The sequence below is a fragment of the Chionomys nivalis genome, chromosome 9 (assembly GCF_950005125.1).
Source record: "Chionomys nivalis chromosome 9, mChiNiv1.1, whole genome shotgun sequence".
In the NCBI taxonomy this organism is placed as follows: Eukaryota; Metazoa; Chordata; class Mammalia; order Rodentia; family Cricetidae; genus Chionomys; species Chionomys nivalis.
Genome location: NC_080094.1, coordinates 27,089,264 through 27,112,966, shown reverse-complemented (window position 1 = coordinate 27,112,966; position 23,703 = coordinate 27,089,264). Strand labels below are relative to the sequence as shown.

Below are 23,703 nucleotides of genomic sequence, written 5' to 3'. Positions count from 1 at the left end.
GTTGGGTTAGGAAGAAGAAGCTAGAATGGGTGGTGGTGCAGAGTTTGCTGCAGCGTGTGTTCAGAGCGGCCAAAGAAGAAGGAGGAGGGAGAAGGCCAAAGATAAGATACAGGAGAACTCCCTAGAGTGAGCTCTGATTCACCAAAGTGTCCTGAGTCCGGGTGCAGATGACTGATGTTCACAGGTGATGACCTGATGTGCTGCAGGAGTGCTTTATTTAGCCCTTAGAGGCAGAACACACTTGTGTATGCAGAGGTGTGTGTGTGTGTGTGTGTGTGTGTATTCCAATAATTCATAAGTGTAAAATAATCTTGGCCCACCAGCTTTTCTAAAGTTGTTTATTTCTTTGAAAGCCATTCTAATAAATATCCCATACACACATTTAGAAGGTATACTACTTATTTACTACTTACGCATAATATTAAATGTTACCCTTGTCATTTCTAAATGTGTTTCTAGGTGACTAAGTTCTAGAGTACTGTCATCGTTCTCCTTCCAAAGAACTTAGACCCTTCCCCCACCCCGTTTAATATTATTATTCACTACTTCTGCTCTATCTAGATTGTATAGCACCAGAGTTCATCTCTCTGATAGCTTTTGGTGCTGTTTTCTGCTTTCAATGCTTGCTTAAGATAACCAGCAATCCTTGCTTCCTTCTTCTGCCTGTGTCTTGCTTTCACATTCTTTGATGGGTGCTAATTTTGTCCAAGGAACATCCTTTAATCATCCTAACGATAGTTTTTAATCACCCTAACAACAGTCTACAAGTGTTTCTTTTCATGGGCCCTGAATGAAGACATTGTAAATGAAAGTTTAGCTAGATATAAAATTCTAGATTTAAAGTTTTTTCTAATGAACTTTTAAATCATTTTCAGATTTGTGTGTGTGTGTGCATTTCCACACATGTTTGTATAGTTTCTGTTGTGAGAAGTGTACTCTTGATGTGTTTTTCCACATAGGAATTCAGCATTTTCCCTCTGGGTAATATAATCTCTTAGTTTTGTTTTAGTGACTTTCCTTTGCCAGGTGTTAAGTCTTCTGAATCTGTAAAGTACCATCTCTGAGTCCTGAGAAACTCTCAGATCTCTTCAACTGTTGCCTTTTCTCCTCCTCAGCGTTTGTTTCTTCTGGAATCCCTTCTCTATTCTTTCAGAATTTTTATTACTTGACTGAGGGATAGTCTCATGTCATTTTCCCGCTGTTTAACGCAACTTGTATATTTCATGCTAAATTCATGTTTCTAGTTTCTTAATTCCCTCATCAAATATTTCAGGCTTTTATTAACGAATTGCTATGTGTGAAATTCAGTGTTTACTTTTAATTTAGAAAATTCCAATTTGGTTTGCCTAAGTGTGTGTGTGTGTGTGTGTGTGTGTGTGTGGTTTATGTAATTATGTGTATACAAGTGTGCACACATATGCACTTGGAAACCATAGACTGGTGTTAGGTGTCCTTCTTGACTTTTACTCTGCGCCCTGTTTTTAGAGAGAGACTCCCTCATTGAGCATGGAGCTCACTCATTTGGCTAGACTGGCTGGTTAGCAAGCCCCAGCAATCCTCGTGGTTTTGCTGGATCACAAGACGTATGACATCAGATCCAGTTTTTTATGTGGGTGCCAGGGATGAAACTCAGGCCTTCATACTTTGGGTAGCAAGCGCTTTAAAGACTATTTTTTGATGCTGTAGTTTTCCCTGTTTGGACTGACTTCCTTCTTGTGTGTCTTGGATATCTTGGAGCAGACTTATTTCATTCACTACCCTGAAGTTCTGGAAAGCACTTCTGCCTGTTTCTGGATAAGTTTTAAAGTCTTGAATTAAGATGTCTTCCATGGAAGTGTAACTGAAAATTGTCATTGACGACTTCCTGATGTCAGGGTGTGCCTGACAGATACCCCTAGGAATTGCCCACTCAAGACAACCTTTCAGAGAGCATCAGTGTAGGGTTTCCCAACTGTGAAAATGTCAGGATTTCAAACAGCAGAGCCATGTGCCATAGGGTTTCTAGCATAGAGATTCCTCCAGCCAGGCAAGTAAAACAGTCTCCAGTTTCTCTTCACCGCCCTAATGAGCCATGTCATTCTAGTTAGCATGTCACTGGATGACATGCTAGCATGTCATTGGTGAGGAAGAGGCCTGGGGACCACAGTGTCCCTACAGTGCTTCCTGTGCAGAAATGATGGCTATGATGGCTATGAAAACTACAGTGTCCTTCTGGGACACTGTATCATTGGCTACATTTTTAAAGGAAATGTTTTCATTATATATATATATATATATATATATATATATATATATATATATATATATCTTCATTTGGAAAGAAAGCTTAATTCTGTTACTCCAGGCATCAGGTCATCATAGGAGCTCCCTAGCCAGCCATGCCTGTGTCCCAGCCCCTGGCTTCCTGCCCAAGGTCTGATTCACAGGGCCCTTGCTGCTGTCAGAGGGTTGACTCATCTCTCTATTCACTGTGGAGCATCCTCTCCGCACTGCCTTTCCAGTCTAAAACAAAGTCCACAGAGCAAAACATAGCCCCCAGAGTTCACCCAGTAGAAACCCAAGTTCCTATCTGTTGGCAAGTTTTGTAGTGAAATGAATGAAGGGGCCTTTGGCCCAGCTTTGGGCCGGAACTCCTGTCTTCTTAAAGGCCTTCCTCTTGGCCAGGGCATCAGACCCCCCTTGAGTGGACTCAGGTTGGGCATCACATTCCCTGGAGTTGATGTTTTAGCCCAGTTTGTGTTCCTTGATCTCACTCCATCTTTGAAGGCCATCACAGGCTAATAGGCAAATAATGATACCATTATAAACTAGTATTCAAATAATAAATAGCTATAGGAATAAATTAAAGATATTAGCAGAGAAATTCTGCATTGCACTGAGAATCATTTTCTCATTGGTTAGAACTATGAAAAACTAATTTTAGCCACAGATATTTTCTTGTTTATCAGCCTGAACTGGTGTTCCATGTGAAGGTCCAGGAAGCAGGCTAAGCATTCATTATGGCAATGTGATTCTAATTAGAGGGTGGATTCAATCCTAACCCATGAAATTGTGTATTTATTTCTGAATCTTTGTGATAAACAGGTTGTAGTTTTGTATTGAACACACACATTTTATAGAAGAAAAACATAGAATAATGACTTTTAGTTTTTTGCTTTTGGTTTATTTGGGAAATCTGAGGTTGAGGAAAAACCTATGACATAGGAAAAAGCAAATAGCTATATTATTTTGTTTTTGTAAACCGAGAATGTCATCATCATCAATGTCATCATCATCATTATTATGTCATCATCATCATCATCATTATTGTCATTATTATGTCATCATCATCATCATTATGTGCTGGGGATTAAACCCAGAATCTATACTCTAACCACCCCAGCATTTTTAAGTAATGTTATTTGTGATATGAATGATGGGCTGTCTGTATTATCATCTCTGCATTTGTTTCTGTGAACTTAGACAAGTAAACAGCATGTGACTATTGAAGTTTTCTTTACCATTTTGCCAGGAACTGGCTCCTAGCCACAGCAAATTGCATCCTACATCTGCCTTGAGTATCCTCACTGTTGATACAGAAAGCTGCCTCCACATGGACTCTGTGATCTTTGGATAATTTATATTTTTCTTGAAACTGTGTCCTTTAGAAGTGGAAAACCTTCACACCTTCATGTGCCATGGACGTTCTTGCCCCGAGACACACAAACTCCCCTTACCAGCACCACAAAAACACTGCTTGAATGTTGTAGGTTACACCCATTGAGAAACTGATGCATGTAACATGAAGGCCTGCTTGTTGGGGTTTCTGTCCTCCCATCAGATCCCACAGCCATTTGGCCCCAAAGAAAATCACATAGAGAGTCTATATTAATGATAAACTGATTGGCCCATTAGCTCAGGCTTCTTATTAACTCTAATAACTTATATTAATCCATTATTCTTATCTAGGTTAACCACATGGCTCAGTACCTTTTTCAGTGGGGCAGGTCACACCATGCTTCTTCCATGTCTGGACAAGACTGTGGAGGAATGGGCTTCCTCCTTCCCAGAATTCTCCTGTTCTCCTTGACCCACCTCTACTTCCTGTCTGATTGTCCCGCTATACTTCCTGACTGACTACTGGCCAATCAGCATTTATTTAAAACATAATTGACAGAATACAGAATTGTCCTGCACCAGACGCAGACTTGAAGATTTTCTACAGTCTACAGTTTTATTTTCCATCTACTCAGTTTTCTACTTAATATGTGATTTTCCAGCTTCACCCAGTACTTTTTTTTCACATTCTCAGACCTGGCCATCTGGATTCTAGCAAGTTCTCTAGTGAGCCTGATGCACACATACATCTGAGACCTATTCTTTAATGAATCTTAGCTGAGAACAGTTCTTTGGTCTTGGCTTCTGGGTGTGATCATACCCCTTCCACTAATTGTTTGTGTGGTACAGGAGCAATCTTTGGAGATTTTCCTCCAAGCCAGCAGTGTCTTTCAGAATTCAAGCTCTCATTTTGCAGCAAGAGGATCATTCAGAACATCTAATCAACTTTAATGCCAGAAGTAATAGTCTGCCTGTTGAGTGTTTAATTTTCTCCAATGTATTTCTTTATTTCTAAAAGTCTGAGTCTTCTATTTTTAGACACATTCAGCATTGTTAGCCTGTAGTCTTTATCTGATGGTGTCAGCATCTGCAGCCTTTGTGCTCCTGATTTGTGGTGTTTTGCTTATCCTTGCTAATTGCATCTTATTTCCTCTTGCATGCTTGTCTTAGTCTGCTCTTGATGCAATCACAAAACACCACAGGTTAAGTAATAACTAATATAAATTTATTTCTCATAGTTCTAATGTCTACTTTAGGCATTAAGTTCTATCATATTTATGTCGTGGGGAAGCAATTTATTCAAACCATAGAAGTATTTCTTACCCTTTAATTTTAAACCCGGGTTCATTTTATCTATGAAGAACTTATGAGGCCTGTCTCTAACATACATTTTTTTTATAGGTTCTTTTGTTTTTGCCATGAACAGAGAAGGGAATTCATGGCCAAAACATTTCTAGAGACTGAGAGTATGGGCACCTCTGAGAGGCTTCTAAGTAGAAATCCTCAAAAGAGAAGCTAAGCTCCAAGACTTGCCCCCTGAAAACTAGCTTCAGCAATGAGAAGTTTAGAGACCAAATGGTTTGAAGACCTTCCCTCTCTCCCTTAGTGGGTAGTGGTGGCCTCGCTGACAGACATGCTGCTAGCATCAGCTATGTGCAGCGGTGCTCCAGAGTATTGATGAGGTAACAGGGATAATGGTCGGAAGGGGATGAAGGTGTTCTATTAAAAGTCAAATTATGTGGACTAAGCTTTGCAGATGATATGGTTCCTATCAGAACTGTCCTTGTGAGGAAGCTGTCATAGATAAACGGGAGTGAGGTGTGTATATAGTGTAGTGAAAGTTTGTTCATAGGCACTAACGTTCGTGTTTCATGGCATTATCATGTGCCATGAAAAATTCTTTCCTTCCACTATTTGAAAAGGTAAAATCAAGCCGGGCGGTGGTGGCGCACGCCTTTAATCCCAGCACTTGGGAGGCAGAGGCAGGCGGATCTCTGTGAGTTCGAGACCAGCCTGGTCTACAAGAGCTAGTTCCAGGACAGGCTCCAAAGCCACAGAGAAACCCTGTCTCGAAAAACCAAAAAAAAAAAAAAAAAAAAGAAAAGGTAAAATCCATCCCCATCTTCTGGGTTTTACAAACATGGATGGATACTAGGTGTTTAGCCCATAAGCAATAGTTTGCAAATCCTGATGATGTGAAGGTCTTTGTGATGGTAGTGGTGGTGATTATGGTATGCTGGGGTGCTAGGGATGATGGTAATGGTGATGGTGGTGTGGGTAGCAACCCTGGGGATGGAGCTAGAGGTGGTCCGGAAAGTGGTACTGAGGCTAGTAGTCAGGTTGATACTGTTTGTGACAGTGGTAGTAATGGCGACAGTGGTGTTGCACTTCCCATGGTAGAGATAAGTTATGCTCACAGTGGTAGTGAGGGTGCTGGAGACAGCACTGATTGGCAGGCAGCACTACTGGTGATAAAGAAACCTCCTCTTCCCACATCTCCCTTACAAAATGCCATGCTGATAGAACTGCTAATCATTCTGATTTTGTCTGTTCATATTGAATCCACGTGTTGAAATATCACACTGTGCCCCACACATTCGCATAGTTATGTGCTTATACAATTTTTAAGTTGCTTGAGGGTATGGGAGAAATGTAGAGAATCACAAAGCTATAGGGGATTAACATGATTTTTAAAGGCAGCAAGAGCTCAAATATGCCATGTGTCTTTATTTCTGAATTCCATTATAACTGCTAGATTTCTCTGACCGTTAATAAATCAGGTGAAGAATGCATAGAGACAGTCCCGACGGTGCTATATGGAGCCTTCACTCTCCAGCAGAAGCTTGGGTTGACCTGTGAGCAGGAAGTACCAGGCCACATTGTCTATGCCATTGCAGGGCAAGATACTGTTCAGATGTTGGCCCTGATGCTTCATTAACAGTTGCCCCTGCTGATTGACAGGCTTTTCCATGCATTTGTACTAGAGGCAATTTTTAATAGTCATAACACTAATAGTAATAATAGCTCACATGACTCTGAATACTTCATCAACAGTCACCACTGCCAAATCCCAGGCTTTTCCATGTGTTTGTACTAGAGGTGAATTTTTTGTTTTTAATTTTTTTAATTAATGAGTTACTATCATTATTGATATTATTAGCATTATTGTTATTTTACAACCTGACCAAAGTTTCCCCTCTCTTCTCTCCTCCCCACCACTTATCCTGCTTCCCCTCTGTCCCCCCAACCCACTTCTCTGTCTATCCAGAAAACTGCAGGCCTCCCATGGATATCAACCAAACATGGCATTTCAAGATGTAACAAAATTAGGCACGTCTCCTCATATTAAAGCTGGGCAAGGATTGTTGAATAAAGATTTGCATTTTTTTTTTAGCATGGGTATTGTCTGCTTAGCTGTAGGGGAGCTGGCTATTTGTGTACAAGACTTCTAGCAGTGCCGGGGCTCAGGAGCAACTGGCACCTGGTGCCCTTTGAGTGCTTTGCTTAATTGAGCAGGATGAGAAGGGATTGAAAGGACTGGGAGCTAGCCCCGCCCATTACACACCCAGAGCCCTGGCTCAGCTAACTGCAATTACTTAAGTTTTCTCCCTCGGTTTCCTGGGTTGTTTTAACCTTCAGCTTCTGCTGGGGAAGCTGCTCTGTAGGTACTAAATATGACTATTGTCCACCGAAGTCTTTGTTCTAAAGTTCCTGTCAGCAGCAGAGATCCAAACATAGGCTTTCTAACTTTCGCTGTATCCCTCACACGAATAACCCATCAGGACCACAGGTGCAGGCCTGTCAACCGAGAAACGGAGGAGACCAACTAGGCCAACCAAGAAAAAGCAGAGAAAGGGGGAAATACAGATATTTCTAAACCCAGAATTATTGATATCTTCTGAAACAAAGGAAAAGTGACTGTTTGTATTTACTTTGTTATTCATGCCTTTGTTTGAAAACAGTTATTCTTCTGGTACTGTTTTCCGGAATGTTTATTTCTTTTTGTTATTTCTCCAGAGCAAAACCTTCTATTGATCATTAGACCCACATGCAGGAAAACTAAACTTGTAACATACGATCCTGATTTCTACACAGAGTGATCCTATGTAGTTCTGTGTTATCCATGATGCAGAATGCTTCCCGGACAGGCTGGCCTGCAGGAAAGCTACAAGCTGGGTGTGTGTGAGGAAATGCTGCTCTTTTGGTGTGGAAGGTGGAGAAGAGCCTTATCTGCAGGAATCTAGCTCCATAGAGTGCAGTCACCTGGCACTTGTTGTGTCTGGGTTTTATGTTTCCCAATGAGACCGTGCCTGGTAGGGATGGTTTAGTCCTGCCGAAGTTTCTGAGACACGCCCCTCCCCAGCTGAGTATGAGATCTATCACCTATGTTCCATACCATTCCTTCATCACAAAGGTATCTACTGAGAGTATTGCTATATTGTTTCCTTTTAAAGATAATTTTATTCTAACTGTATGCCTACCAAAGGAAAGAATTATTTTTTCAGTCACTCACCAGAAGACTGAGATTGTAACTAACTCAGTGATATTGGAGGATTTAGTGACAATAATTAGCAAACGAAAGCTGCACCCGAACACAATGTGTGCGTACAAGGAATACTCTTCAGGTATAAAAGGAATACAGGGCTGTAGAATGGTCCACATTGAAAGCAATAAGCTAAAGGGAAGAAGCCAAGCACCAAAGGTTTACGTGAGTCTGTGGGTGTGAAATGTCCATTACAAACAAACCCAGAGAGAGAAAGAGTAGTAATGGCCAGGGGCCTGGGAAAGGGAGCGGCAAAGCCTGTTGGGTGTGGTGTGTTGGGAATTCTGTAAACTTAGTGGAGAAAGTTGCCTAGCTCTTAATAGTCCGTGCCTAGACTCAGTGCGGCGCTTGAAAAGTTAGCTAAGTTTTAAGACTCATGAATTCTGTTTCAGTAGAGCTGAAGGTTTGAAAAATGAGAATAGGGCTGTAACTCGGGAGTGTAGAATGGCCCAGAACCCCTAGCACTGCAGACAAGAAGTGAATGAAATGGTTAATCTTGTTAGTTTATTATTCTGTGCCTCTAACGAAAGCCCTGAGGCAGTCTGTGAAAGAGGTTTCATTTAACTCAGCTTTGGAGGCCAAGCAGCTTGCCACAGATTCTCTCAAGAGCCACTCTGTCACCTCATAGCAGAGTGCAATAGTGAGAGAGGAATTGAAGGGATGAGGGTTGAGGTGCCATTAAAAATAGGAAGTCCGAAAGTTGATTGGCCTGGCTCAAGCTTTTATGTCTCCCATGCCTTCCTCTGTCCCCTTTCTTCCTCTTTTCTTTCCTTCATCCTCTCTTCCCCAGGGTTCCCTCCCTTAGCATTCCCTTCCTATCTCCCCAGGACACTCTGAGTTGGCCTAAAGATTGTATAGGCGTCCTCCTCAAATGCTCCCCTCCTCTTCAAATGCTCCCCTCCTCCTCAAAGGGTCAGACTGTCTGTACATAACCCTGGGCACAAACTACAATCAAATCAGGGAGCCAATTGAAGTGTCCCACAGGTGTCTGGAAGCATTCATTATTCCAGCAGAGTTGGGGACCACTCTCAGTCCCAAAACTTTTCAGCCTGAGAGACAGTGAGGGGGCTAACCTGGTCTGAGCAGTTTCAGGCTGCTCAGCTGCCGAATGGGTCTTCAGAACAGTGAGACCACACCTTCGCATCACGTCGACCTGGGTTGGTTCCAGTCCCATTGTCCCTCTTACTAGCCAGGGTATCTTTTCTTTCAGCGTTTAGCTCAGCAACTGTACTTTTAGGCCCACCAGGGCCGCCACGAGTCTGCGCCCACAGGTACCCAGGAACATGCATTATTTTAGCGCTCAGTGAGCTGTGTTTGCTCTTGTGCCTGAAGGCCAGGAGGAAACTGTTGCCCAAGCCTTTGTGAGAGAGTGCATCTTTCAGAACAGGCTTAATTAGTCCACCTTCTGAGACTGCTTTGTGGAACCAGAATACCAATTTATCAATTAGTGATGAGGAACTATTCTCTTGGGGACCAAGGTCACAAAGACTGTGTGACCCCCATACACCCTTTTCCCTGTAATCAACAGTTTATAAATTTGCAGAGAAAATTAACCATCTTGCAGACCTGGTTCTGATTTTTGTGGTAAGATGCCAACACAATCTCCTTCCCCTTGCAGGCCAGTGTTCTTGCTTCTGTTTATACTTCTGTGAGGGAGCTTCTGCTTGAATATGTCAAGCTGGCCATTTCTCCAAGCCCTGACCATAGATAGAGTTCTAGTTGTTTGGTGATACCTATGCACATGTTGGCCATACTGAACTTACAATTGTGCTTATAGCATAGCAGTCTAGTGGCTGGGGCTTGTTCTCCAAGAAGCAAGCTCTGTATGCAATTCTAGTTTTCTGTTTTTTTTCCTTTTTATTAATTAATTAATTTATTTTACATCCTGACAGCAACCTTTCCTCCCATTCCCTCCCCTCTCCTCACTCCCACCCTCCCATTCACACACACCCCCCTTTGTAATCGCTTAGAAAGGGGCAGGCCTCTCACAGGCTTCAACAAAGTATGATACATCAAGCTGCCATGTTGATGTTCAGGCTGGGTAAGGCAGTCCAGCATGAAGAACAGGTTCCCAAGAACAAGTCACAGAACTGGGGTCAGGCCCTGCTCTCACTGCCAGGAGTCCCACATATACAGACCAAGCTATACAATTGTCACCTATATGCAGAGGTCCTAGGTCAGTCCCATGCAGGCTTCCTACTTGTTGGTTCACTTTATGTGACCTCCCATGAGCCAGGCTAGTGGTTTCTGTGGGTTTTCCTGCAATGGTCCTGGCCCCCCTGTTTTCTACAACCCCTTCTTCATCTTCTCCGCAAGACCCCCAGAGTAGGGCCCAATGTTGGGCAGTGGGTCCCTGAATCTGCCTCCATCAGTTGCTGGATGAAAGCTCTCCTCTGACAACCCAGGTAGTCACCAAATCAGTCACAGGGTATGGCCAGTTCAGGCTATGCAGCCACTGCAGCTCTAGAATCTGTCACAAAACACCACAGTCTTTATAAAGAAAAGAGATAAAATAAAATTAAAAATAATTTTTAAAAGGTTAATTTCTGCATACATTTCTGGCCCAAGATAAAGAAGACACATCTTTTTGGCAGATTCCTTTTTTATTATTATTATTGATTTTTATTGAGCTCTACTTTTTTCTCCGCTCCCCTCCCTTTGGCAGAATCTTATAGTGACACATAGGAACCATCACACGGCAAGGTACAGTGTGTGCAAATTGAGTGCAAAAAATGAGTCAGTGTGAGAGTGTGGATTTGTGCGTGAGTGCACAAGTGTGTTAAAGTGTGTGTGTATGATGTGTCTGTGTGAGAGGGTGAGTCACTGTGAGAGTGTGCCTAAGTGAGTGTGTGTTTGTGTGTCTATCACTGTGAGAGTGAATATGTGAGTGAGTGTTAGGATGGATGTGTTATGTGCATGCATGAATGTGTGTGAGATTGTGTAAGGACAAAGTGTGTGTGTGTGTGTGTGTGTGTGTGTGTGTGTGTGTGTGTGTGAACATGGAAGGGCATTGTGAGAGCTCTGTGGGTTGAGTGAATGAATACGTGTGAATGTGTGTGAATTGAGGGTTTGTGAGGGGGATTGAGTGTAAGCAAGAGATGTGTGTGTGTGTGTGTGTGTGTGCGTGTATGTGTGTGTGTGTGTGGCTGTTGATGAGAATGTGTGTGGCCATGTAAGGGTACTGTGCAGACACATGTGTATGAATGGCTCTGAAAGAGAGAGAAAGACAGAGGTGTGTGTGTGTGTGTGTGTGTGTGTGTGTGTGTCCTGGAATGTCTCTTTTCCTACAAAGTCAGCAAGACTCCATCCCAAAGGTTCAGACTGACCACATTCTATTCTTAATTCCCTCCCTAAAGTCGCTTTATACTCACCTGTTCCACCCCATGATGTTTCACATTGGTGACAAATTTTAACGTGGCTTTCAGCAGAGGCAAAAGATATTTAAACCTCAGCACCCTGAGCCAAGAACTTGGAAGGGTCTGGAGAACCAAGGAAAAGAGAAACTGCAAGACATATAATTAAGTTCATCTCTGAAGAGCTGAGGCTCAGTAGGAGAGGACCGGACACTGGCCTCAGCATCATCAAATCCTTAGGATATTGGTTTTGAGCCATTTATCCTTTGGCTAGATAAAACTGCAGGGGGCACCCTGAAACCCTGTTGGCCTGTCCTGGCTGGTGCCATCAGCTCCTAAGCAGGGGAGGCCTGGGTAGGAAGAGGCTCCCATTAGGTCAGCTCATCTGGTACGTGTGAACTTTCACTAGGTCCTCACTGTTCCCTGTCTAAAAGTCTAATCAGACCAGAGGTTTTCTCATCTACATGGAAAGTAGAAAAAGACAAGATCTCCTGAATACATTGGGAGCGTGGGGATCATGGGAGAGGGCAGAGGGGGAGGGAGGAAGAAGGGAAGGGGGACAAAGAAAAGTATACAGCTCAATATAAACAATAAAAAATAAAGCCATGAAAAAAACACATGTGACTTACACACATCCTCTCATATACTTCAGATCATTGCTAGGTGACTCAGAATATCTAGTACAGCATGAATATTGGGTTAAGAGCTGCATTATTTGGGGAATATTAGTACAGATGAAATATTTTCCATGTACTTTTTGTCTGTGGTTGGTTGAGTGAGTGGATGCAGAACTGAAAGGAAGGCCAACTGTGAGATTTCCAAATCTGTGCATGCTGAACACGAGCAACATTCTCAGTGTGTTCGAAAGGAATTTTAAAAATTATTTGACATAGTTTGATTTGTTTGCAAGGAAAACTGATTGACATGAAAGAAGACATAAACTTATAGCCAAATTTTAACTATTTTTAGTTTTGCTTAAATGAGAGATGAGATTTTAAATGAATATCATGATTGAATAATCAGTCAAAAATGTTTTTTCATTTGTCACAATTTACTTAAAGTTTCAACTATAGCAATTATTATAACCAAGAATGCAAATGAACTATTTTTTTAAAGAATCTGGTATTTAAATTTCTGGATCATAAGATTTTTCAAATATGGAAAGCATATGTTTTTCACATTGATTACATTCTCAATTTTTTATTTTGGAATTATTCCAAAAATATAATTATAAAAAAGAAGTCTTTTTAAATGCTAGTAAAAGGGCATGGAGAGATGGCCCAGCAATTAAGAGCACTTTTTGGCCTCACAGAGGACCCAAGTTCACTTCCCAACACCCACATGGTGGGGCTCATAACCACCTGTAACTCTAGTACCAGGGAATCTGACAGTCTCTGGCACATATGTGCATATACATATAGAAACACTCATAAATAAGATATTCAAAATGTACTAAAATAATAAAAATAAAGAGATTAAAATAAATAAAATTATATTTGTTTTTTAAAAAAGTATATTCTGAAGATAAATAATTAAGGTTGGTACTAGAAAACACATTCATTGATATTATGGATGAGGCCCAAAATAAAACTATGCACATAAGAATTTACATTGTTTAAAAATAGCACTTCAAAATAAAAACAATCTTCTAATTTGAAATTTGCAACATTTTACAAATTCACAGACAATTTAGTTACCTGTCCTTTTTGTTCATTGTCTTCTATTGTCCATGCGTGTGGGTAGAAGAAATATATATCACAATATATGTAGCAGGTTTTGGCAAATGTTATTTATGACATGCTATCTGTAATTTCAGTATTTAGAAAATTGCCCTTTTGTAATGCATAAATATGTATCACTTTTAAAATCCAGAACAAGCAAGATGCAGAAGAACAGATATTAAATGACAGTCCTGGGTGCACCCATGCCATTATCTGAAGACGCAATTCATTCAGTACTCGGCTGTCCGCTTCAGAGTCAGAAGCACCCAGTCCTAGACTTTATGGCATCAGATCAGCTGAGCTTAAGAAGACAGGAGTCACTAGACCATGAGATGTGAAAATGCTTTCTCACAGTTGATTCTGGGACGTTGAAATAAATACAAACCACATCGGAAAAAGAAAAAGAAGCCAGAGTCTTCACCCTCCTCTCCTTCCCTCCCACATTACACACTGAGGAAGATCTAGGTCTGGGTCTAAGTCCCAGAGATAATAGGATGGTGCTCCTGCCCCCACCTCCTCTTCTCCATTCCCTAGCCTGTGTGCGGTCCAGCTGTCCTGGCCTTTCTCCTGTCTGTTCCCTGCCTCAGGGCCCTAAGCATATGGCATGGATCATGCCCTGCTCTTCGTGACCAAACTAACTCCACCCCACCCTTCAGGACTTTCCTTAAATGAAAAATCTTTATCCACAAACTAGGTTATTACCCATCTGCTTCCTCCTACCAGGCACGTTTCGTTTCACCTTGTCCCTGGCTGTCCTCACACCCCAGCACTTGGGCCAACTGGTCTTCCTTCTATGCTGTGAATAGCGTCCCAGCCAGGGTGTCCATCACCCCTCGTCCAGCACGTTCCCTCAGTTGGTGCCACTGGTTGCTTGTCAAGTGGATGCGCAGTTGTGCCTGCTCTGTCCTTGCTGCATGCTGATGGTTTGGCTCACTTTCTTCCTGAACCTGCATCTGAGTGATAATCTGGATCCCCCATTTTGACCCTTCCACTGGTGAATTTGCATCACTAATTGAATCCAGCTGTGCTCTGAGGCACTGACTGGGTCCCTTTGAAGCCCATTGTTCTCAAAGACTGGCTTTCACTGGCACTAGACGAGTCTTCCTTTTTGCAGGTTGGTGGCCTCGGTTCAGCTTTAGGAAGCTTCAAAGACCGGCACGTCTGTAGTCTTCAGATATCACCAACCTTAAATAAACTAGAGATTTGACGGTGCTGCACTCAAATGTGATTTATTCCCCAAAGGTTCATTCATGGAAGTCCATGCCAAGATCCTTTCATAGAGATACTGAGGTGCCGCTAATAGGCCAGGCCTAGAGGAAGGTTATTAGGACACAGAGATTCTGCCCTTAAGAACAGATCAATGCCGTCTCTTGGGAATGGATCAAGATTGGATGAGTTCTCTCAAAAGCATACTGTAAAGTCAGGTCACCCTGTGTGCTTGCCCCTTCCTTGCCTTTTTGCTTTCACCTTGATATTTGGACCCTTCAGACACCAGAGTCATGAGCCACACAAACTTCTTTTTGCAAGCTATCCAGCGGCGGGTGTTTTACTATAGCAACACAAACCACACTAAGATGAATAGAAGCACCTCCTTTCCTAACAAAGTTCATAGTGATGTTCTCTGTAGTCATCTGTGCCAATACCTTGTTGAAGGAAATCAAATGGCAGCTTTTGTTGCCAGAGGCAAGTTCTAGAAAATTGCTTGTTCTAGAAGATCGTGCAGTGATACACTTCCTACTAAGAAATGCAGAAACTCTGGTTAAATAGCTTCTTTGTAGATGAACGTTTTATTTATGAATCAAGAGAAGCTACTGGATTTCACAGTCTGGTCTGAGATAGGTGATCTATTGCACAGCTCTGTGGACCACTTATTGAACAAGAGGTTTTTCTCCACTGAATAAGAATAATGCTCTGTTTTCATCAATAAGGTTCTTGGCGCACTTCCTGTAGGACCCATTGTTGGCTGTCATTAACCGAAGACTGTTTTACTCTTCAGGCACTTAAGGAGCAAGGCGAAGGATGTAGAGCTGCTCAGTGGAAGTGGAAAGGTGGCTGACAGAGTGGGCCCGCTAGGGAGCTATGTCTAGGAACATGATAGGCACATTGTGAGAGCTTGAGTGGAACACTGTGAGACCCTTGATGCTTGGCTCTCCCTTGAGAGAAAGTGATGTCTGAAATGGATCAAATGGGAATTATTACTGGATGGCAGATAAAGACAGGGTGATAGATCCCCCAAGAGAATCTTTCACATTCAAAAGATAAGTTTAAACTGGACGGTGGTGGTGCACGCCGTTAATCCCAGCACTCGGGAGGCAGAGGCAGGCGGATCTCTGTGAGTTCGAGGCCAGCCTGGTCTACAAGAGCTAGTTTCAGAACAGGAACCAAAAAGCTACGGAGAAACCCTGTCTCAAAAATCCAAAAAAAAAAAAGAAACGATAAGTTTAAAACAGATACCTGCTCCAGAGAGAGAGTGAGCAGTAGGCATTCTGAATCTTAGTCCATGAGACAGAGTTGGAGGGAGATAAAGTTTAATTTGGGGCCTTGAAATGTGATCAGCATTCAAGAGAGTCTCTCAGAAGACCCTATGCCAGCAGAACCTTACACCAATAGCCCTCAGGATAAAAATGGTTAGCTTGATTGCCCATGACCCCAAATACCATTGTGCATGTGTCTTTCAAATGTGCCAACATAAATAAACTTAGAAATATTTTATAAACTATCTCTTCTGTTAGTTATGTTTTGATGAATTAAAAGCAACTCTCCCAACACAGAGAGAGAGACAGAGACAGAGACAGAGACACAGAGACAGACAGAGATGGAAGGAGAAAGAGACAGAGAGATGGAGGGAGGGAGGGAAAAAGGAGAGGAGGGATGAAAAGAGAGATAGAGAGAGATCTGCCCCATACTGTATAGTAACATGACCATCCCAGGACCGTATTTCTGATTTGTAAATTAAACATTTGACCAGCAGGACAGAATGAGCTGAGTCTCAGTGGCACCACCAGTCCTAAGAATAGGACCTGGTCCCTGAACGGCATCCAGGGGTGAAGCATGGGGAATGGCTTTTTGAAATTGGAGACAGAAGAAGCTCTACGTGGAGAGCTAAGTCTAGACTAAGAGCAATAGAAGCATCAAGAATCAATCACCAAATCAGCCACAAAGAAAACAGGCAAAGGGGGGAGTGGACAGAGGGCAAGAACTCTGCTTCTTCCCACTCAGGTGTGTTCTGTTACCTTTTATTTTGGTCGTTTTCTAGGGGAGGAAATTCTTAACAGGTTTTCAATGGTTATTCAGAAGTAGTCTCAGGTTAACAGTTGCCTTATTAACCTTCGTAGAAACTGGAATTGAACCAGCTATGCTTTGAGTTTGTCTTTTGTGAACGGAGCTCGTGACTCTGAACGTGCCCCATTCCTGCCTCCCACACCAGAAGCCTGCCCATGACAGAGGACTGGAGAAGCTAAACTGAGTCTTGCCGACAGGTAGTTTTGTTCCCTAGGGAGTAAGGGCAATGAGCAGCTGTTCTTCTTGGCATTAACCACACTGGAGGAGACTCTTCAGCTTGCCTCATTGTGACTTTTTTCACAAAGGTGGGACACACAACGCACAGCAGCATTGCCATGGCTCTTGGGTCATGCAACCTCAAAGGGTCTTGTAGGATATTCTGTGCTTCTGAATGTTCTATTCGCTGCCCCAAGGTCAGCTGAGCAGTAAAGTCGGGATTACTGTGGAGTACCAGATCTGGGTTTGTATACTTTCTTGGCATTCATTCCCCACACTGCTCACAGACCCGAAGACTTAAATGGCCGGTGTGATGAGCACATCCCACTCAACAACCTTTGCAGTTCATTGGTTGTCTCCTAACACAGGGACTCAAGACCCTCCAGGTAGGGATATAGATGCAGTTTAGTGATACATGCTCTAGGATGTACCAGATCCAGGCTTAGATACCCAACACTGAAAAACAAACAAGGCAAAGCCTCCTAGAAGACCCCACCCTTCTTTCTCCATGTCTCTTGGTCCTCTCTCTCTCTCTCTGCTCACCTACCACCACCAACAACACTTCCCCTACTTTCGGCCTTGGCTAGATGCTTCTCCCTCTGTCTGTAGTGTCCCTTACACACGCAGCTTCCCTGAGCGGCAAATGATCTTCTTTATTAGAGAAAATTGCAGATATGCATGGAACTAGAGAGAATTATATAGCAGACCACATATTTCATCCACCAATTTCATGAATTCTCAATTCGACATGAGCGTTATGTTGGTACTCACTCCTTCTACCTAGAGCATTTTAAAAGCAGTCCCAGGCATTTAGCTATTAATAATAGCTATTAGCAGACTATATCTTGGGGCTAGAGAGATGCCTCAGAGGTTTTTACTGTTCTTACAGAAGATCCAGGTTCAGTGCTCAACTCCCGAGTCAGTCAGCTTATATCTTCCTGCAACTCCAGCACGAGGAGATCTGGCTTCCTCTTCTGGCCTTCAGGGAACACCTGAATTCTCATTCAGATGCCTATACACATATACACAATTAAATAATAAATCTTTCGAAAATTAGTGGGACCTGAATTCATATTTTATATTTCTCTTCTTTAAAAAAACATACCTGTGTTCAATGCATATTTGATAATTTCATACTTATATACCATGTGTTTTGTTCAGATTCAGCTCCATGACTCTCTCTTGCTTCCTTCCCTCCCTCCCTCTCTCCCTCCCTCTCTCATTTATTGGACCCCTTTTTCTTTCTAGCTAGTCTCACTCTTACTCCATGTCTTGTTCTGGGAGCAGGAGAGGTGGTTTTCCTTAGGGAAGAGCACACCAATTGGTTGTCTAGTGCCAAACAGTCATTCTGAAAGTGTCTGTACATGACACATTATATGGCCAGAAGAGGTTATATTCATATTATATATAGTATATTATATAATTTTATATAAATATTATTTATTCAGTAAAATGTATGTAAAATTATTTCTATAAATATATTTATATAGATATAATATATTTATATTATGCATGCCATAATAACTAATACAAAAGAGGCCATGAATTTGAAGGAGAGTGGAGAGGGGTATATGGGAGGGTTTGGAGGGAGAGAATATTGTAATTATATTATACTCTAAAAATAAAGCAGCAAAAAGAGTAAGTAATCAGCTATAGAATCAAGACACTTGTTACATAACACTGCTATAGACTAGTATAAGCCCCCCGCCAGCCCACCGAACCTGAAGCCTTCATGTGCAGACTGAGATGCAGAAATCATATTTAGAATGTAGGCTGTGATTCAAAAGGTATGTATCTGCTGCAGCTTCTGCTCTGCATGTGTCCTGTATATATGTGTGGAGCAAGGGATGGACCCAGGACCCCGTGTGCACTGTGTTCTGTCTCTCTGAGCTCTACCGCAGCTCTTTTACTAAGATCTAACCAACTCTCAGGTTTCACTTTGAACAACAAGCTACAGGGACGATGAAAGAAATGAAGCCATTTCTGCCTCAATGCACCTTATTGAAGCCCCCTCCAGGGCCTGGCCAACTCAGGGAGACAACGCTAGGGCTTATTCTAATTGCACAGTTCTGAAGATGGCTTACTTCTACGCACAGTCCCTGGATGCTGGCTCCATACCTTATACAAGAAAGGGAAAACATGCCACTGATTGCTTGATCATAACTTCCTGTCTGGGGAGAAGAAGGATGCTGACCTCAGCAGCTGTCAGAATGGCACAGAGAATGCAACAGGAATCATAAGGGTAAAAGTCAAGAAGAGGCTCTTGGTGCTCACCATCCAATGGAAATGTTACTTCTGGCTGTCCAAGAGCATACAACTCAATGGAAAAGGCTGAAAGGCTGAATTTGAACAAAAGTAATTAGTGTCTACTAGAAAGCTATTTACAAGGTTCTGTGTAGATGGAATTCAGGCTGAGAAGCTGGGTCTTCAGGGTTTAACTGGACTTGCTAGTACACCCACAGACCACAGTGATGCAAGGGACTCAGGAGCACAGGCCAGAGCCTACTCTGTAGAAAGAGAAAGACTGGACCAGAAACATCCCAGAAGCACACTGTGGTTGCCTGGAAGACATGAAGCATAGAGATGGTCCTCAAACATGTTACCCTTGCTGTGTTACAGTCACCCCTACAGAATCTCTCTTCAAGCAGTTTAATTCAAGATTTTAGCTCTCAAATAGTAATAACATCTCCAGAGACAGGCATGTCAAAACTGCATAAGCAGAGGCGATGGTGCATTGTGACCCCTCTCTAAACTGTCCATGGTTTCACATTAATAATTCTTATTATCTCTCAGTGCTTTATGCTGTAGCTTGACCTCGCTATTTGAATCTGATCTCAGAATTTTCAATTAGCCACAAAGGTCCTCTCTACCGCTCCTCCTTTCATCAGAGTGCAATTTTAGATGACTCTATTTACCACTGCATATAATAAAACGTCTATAATTAGAAAATACTTAAATGTTATAGAAAATGTTAGTGCCAGAGGAACCCGAGATGAAGCTTGTGTGTGTGGATCCGTGTTCATGTGTATGTCTCCATACGTGTTTGGATGTGTGTGAAGGTCAGAGCTTGCCGTCACACGTCTTCCTCGGTCATTTCTCTACCTTAGTTTTTTGAGACAGGGCCTCTCACTGAACCCGAAGCTTGCTGATTCCGGGAGACTGGCTGGTCAGCGAGCTCCAGGGATCCTCCTGTCTCTGGCCCCCGCGGCAGAGATCACTACACTTCGTGTTTTCTTTTATGTGGGTTCTTGGGATGAGACTAGGGTCCTCATGCTTGCACGGCAAGCACTTTGCTAACTGTGCCATCTCCTCAGCCCACACGAGATGATATACAGAAAATGGCTATTAACACGCAATCTGAGGAAATGTACTCATTACGTTCCCTAGAACTTTAAGCTCTGGTCTCCTTCGTATTTCCTTCCTCTCCCTCCTTCCTCTTTCTCTTTCTTTGTACATTGTGCAAGCCTAGGTGATAAAATTATCTAAGGGGGACCAATTTGGAGTTGGTGTTTATTTGTAAGTGCAGTCGGTGTTCATCCTACTAGGTACACAAGAATGCATGATGTATGCCTTAGTGTGGAACTGTGTCCACATACAGTCTAGTGGCATGGGCTTCCTGTCATTATTTTCTTTGTCTGTGCAGGGTATGGTTTTAAACTGTCTTCCCTTGGTACGTTTCCTTCTTGAATGAATGGTTGTGTACTCATTATAGTCAATTCCCACTACAGACGCACAATTCTATTTTTCTGTAGACCTTTGGGATGCTAATGTGATTGAGTTTCTTAGAGCTTCAGGATGTCTGTTGGCAGGCAGAGGCTTCTGTAGGGCTGCAGTAGATCCAGTTCCTGCAGCTTCCCCCATTTGGAAGCCAAGACTTCATAGAGAAGCAGGTAATCGATTTCTGGCTTAATTTGCATGGCACATTAATGGAGCCTTTTTAAAATTCACAGAACAGGATGGACTGTATTTGTCTGACTCTGTAACTACTATGCATGGCAGATGCCTAGTAAACTCTGACGCAATGTGGGTCTGTGTGATGAGCTTTGCATAATTTTTACTTTCTCTGTTTCCTGCTCCTCTAGGGAAATGGGTCCTATGGGGCTCGTGTGACCAGTGAGCACAGCCTGCTAGCCTGACGCCCAGCAGGGAGGGAGTCTACCATGGATGGCATCGTTGAGCAGAAGAGTGTTCTGGTACACAATAAGATCAGTGATGCTGGCAAAAGGAATGGCTTAATTAACACCAGAAACTTCATGGCTGAGAGCAGGGATGGCCTGGTGTCTGTTTACCCAGCACCTCAGTACCAGAGCCACAGGCTGGTGGCCAGTGCAGCACCAGGCAGCCTGGAAGGAGGCAGGAGTGAGCCAGTGCAGCAGCTGCTGGACCCGAACACACTGCAGCAGTCCGTGGAGTCCCACTATCGCCCCAACATCATCCTCTACTCAGATGGTGTACTCCGCTCCTGGGGGGATGGCGTGGCCACTGACTGCTGTGAGACCACCTTCATTGAGGACCGGTCACCCACCAAAGACAGCCTGGAGTACCCCGATGGGAAATTCATCGACCTCTCAGCTGATGACATCAAAATCCACACCCTGTCCTATGACGTGGAGGAGGAAGAGGAGTTACAGGAGCTGGAGGTCAGAGGATGTGCTTGTTGGAGTCCTTCTGGGATTGGGGCCACGGGGTCTGGGGGATACTTGTGAGCACTTAGCAAAAGCCATTGTGTTTTGCCATGGAAAAATACAGACGGTGTTCTTTTTTTTTTTTTAAATATTTATTTATTATGTATACAATATTCTGTCTGTGTGTATGCCTGCAAGCCAGAAGAGGGCGCCAGACCTCTTTACAGATGGTTGTGAGCCACCATGTGGTTGCTGGGAATTGAACTCAGGACCTTTGGAAGAGCAGGCAATGCTCTTAACCGCTGAGCCATCTCTCCAGCCCCCAGACGGTGTTCTTGGTATCACTTTATTCCTAAGCATTTGCAAAGGATGGAAGGAATGGAAAAAGACTGGGGACTGTGGCTGATTCTGGCCAAAGGTGACCCTTGGTAATAGCCCTGTAGGTGAGGCAACAGACACCAGCACTGTATGGCAGGGTAGTTGAGGATACTGCCACTGAATAACCTACAGGAGAGAGAGAGGGACACATGAGTTAGAGACACATGGTGTGGCAACAAGTGGAAAAGTGGTTTACTGTCATAGTGGGTCCCTTAGTTTGACACCTGAAGTTTCTACTAGTAGATCATTGCTAGCTCAGAACTCTCCAGAAGAAACAATAGAAATTTAAAAGGGAGAAAAGGTAATTAAACCTGGGAACCTCGCAAATCCTAGGAAAGCATTGGTCCATTGAACTACGCCTTACCTCTTTAGTAGTTGAGGCAAGTGAGGGCATTTGAATTAGACACACAAAGACATGCAAGCAGGACTCTGAGATAGGACACAGCGATTGCCAGCCATGTGATGTGTGAGTCATTGAGAGGCCACTACCAAGTACGTAGAGTAGTGAACAGAGGGTGTTCTGTTGGGACTTGAGTACAGTGGTCAGGAATGGAGCCCGTGAGAGCCAACAGGCCTATGAATAGCCACCTCCATGAGCAGAGACCATCTTATGACAGACACTAATAGGAAGAGAGGGCATGAGGCCAGCCAGAGCCTGAGGGAAGCTAGATGTTGGGTGCTCTGGCTTCTGGGCTAATGCCTGTTGCTAGTGTCTGCTGTTTTCCAAAGTCTCGGGGTTTGGCCAAGGGTAAGTGTCTAAATCTGCCTGTCCTGTATGAATCAGGGAAGCAAGCACCACAGGTACATGTGAATTTGACACAGAAATTCTGATGAAGGAGTATCTTGTTGGCTCTGAAAACAGTCCCCAGAGAAGATGTGGAACTGACATTGTGGTTTGAATGTGAGGCTGTCGAGATCATTACAGAAGAAGTGGAACCCCTATCCTGTATCTTGGGAACAGATATGTAGAGGCTTGAGGGGTTATTGTGAGAAAAATCTCAGACCTAGGAGATATGGTAAGCACAGAAACAGCTGACCCTGAATCTAAATGAATAGAAATACTAAGGACTTTGGGGCACGGTGAATATGGAGCTCAGGAAGCAGGGTCCTACCACCCAGAACCTTAACCATCTAAGGGAGACTGGATTCAGGAAAGTTACACACTAAGCCATAAAACAGAAGGGCAGGTTGACAAGCCGGAGCTTTCAGGGACAGGGAGCAGGGCGGACGAGTCCAAGCCCATCCCTACCTTTCATGTCCCTTGGCTACTCTGCTGTGCAACATTTTGTGGGCCAACCTGCTAGATTCCAATTTAAAAAGTTTGGAACCTTCTAGTATCTAATCCACAAAACAGTACAGAGGAAGTGGAATGTTACATGGAGGAACTGAGCCCTGTAGGCTGCAGGCTTTGATTTCTGCCTTTGGCTGTAGCAGAGGATCAAAGAAGATTTCAGACAGGAAGGCCGCGACAAATGTGCTGGACGGTTCTGTGTCAACTCGACACAAGCTGAAGTCATCTGAGAGGAGGGAACCTCAATTAAGAAAATGCCTCTATAAGATCAGGCTGTAGGCAAGCCTGTAAGGCAGTTTCTTAATTAGTGATCCATGGGGGAGGGCCCAGCCCATTGTGAGTAGTGCTAGCTCTGGACTTGTGTTCCTGGATTCTATAAGAAAGTAGGCTAAGCAAACCATGAGGAACAAGCCAGTAAGCCACACCTCTCTATGGCCTTTGCATCTTTCATGTTCTATATTGTTGACTGGGGGTTTTCTGTCCTTCCCGGTTCCTGTAATCGTTAAGTCCCAAAGAAATCACACAGAGGTCTACATTAATCATAAACTGATTGGCCCATTAGCCCAGGCTTCTTATTAACTCTTATAACTTACATTAGCCCATTATTCTTGTCTATGTTAACCAGGTGGCTCGGTACCTTTTTCGGCGAGGCAGTCACATCTTGCTTGTTCTGTGACTGGATCAGGACGACAGACTA

The 23,703-nt window shown here is 43.2% G+C and overlaps 1 protein-coding gene across 3 annotated transcripts in view; it reads left to right on the top strand.

Annotated features, from left to right (window-relative positions):
• Positions 1-23,703, top strand: part of Syndig1 (synapse differentiation inducing 1) — a 157,391-nt gene that overhangs the window by 40,405 nt on the left and 93,283 nt on the right. For all 3 annotated transcript variants that reach the window (XM_057781377.1, XM_057781379.1, XM_057781378.1), the window contains exon 2: positions 20,795-21,352. In XM_057781377.1, coding sequence (XP_057637360.1) covers positions 20,873-21,352 — 480 coding nt within the window. In that variant the 5' untranslated portion in view covers positions 20,795-20,872. The remainder of the gene's footprint in view (positions 1-20,794; positions 21,353-23,703) is intronic.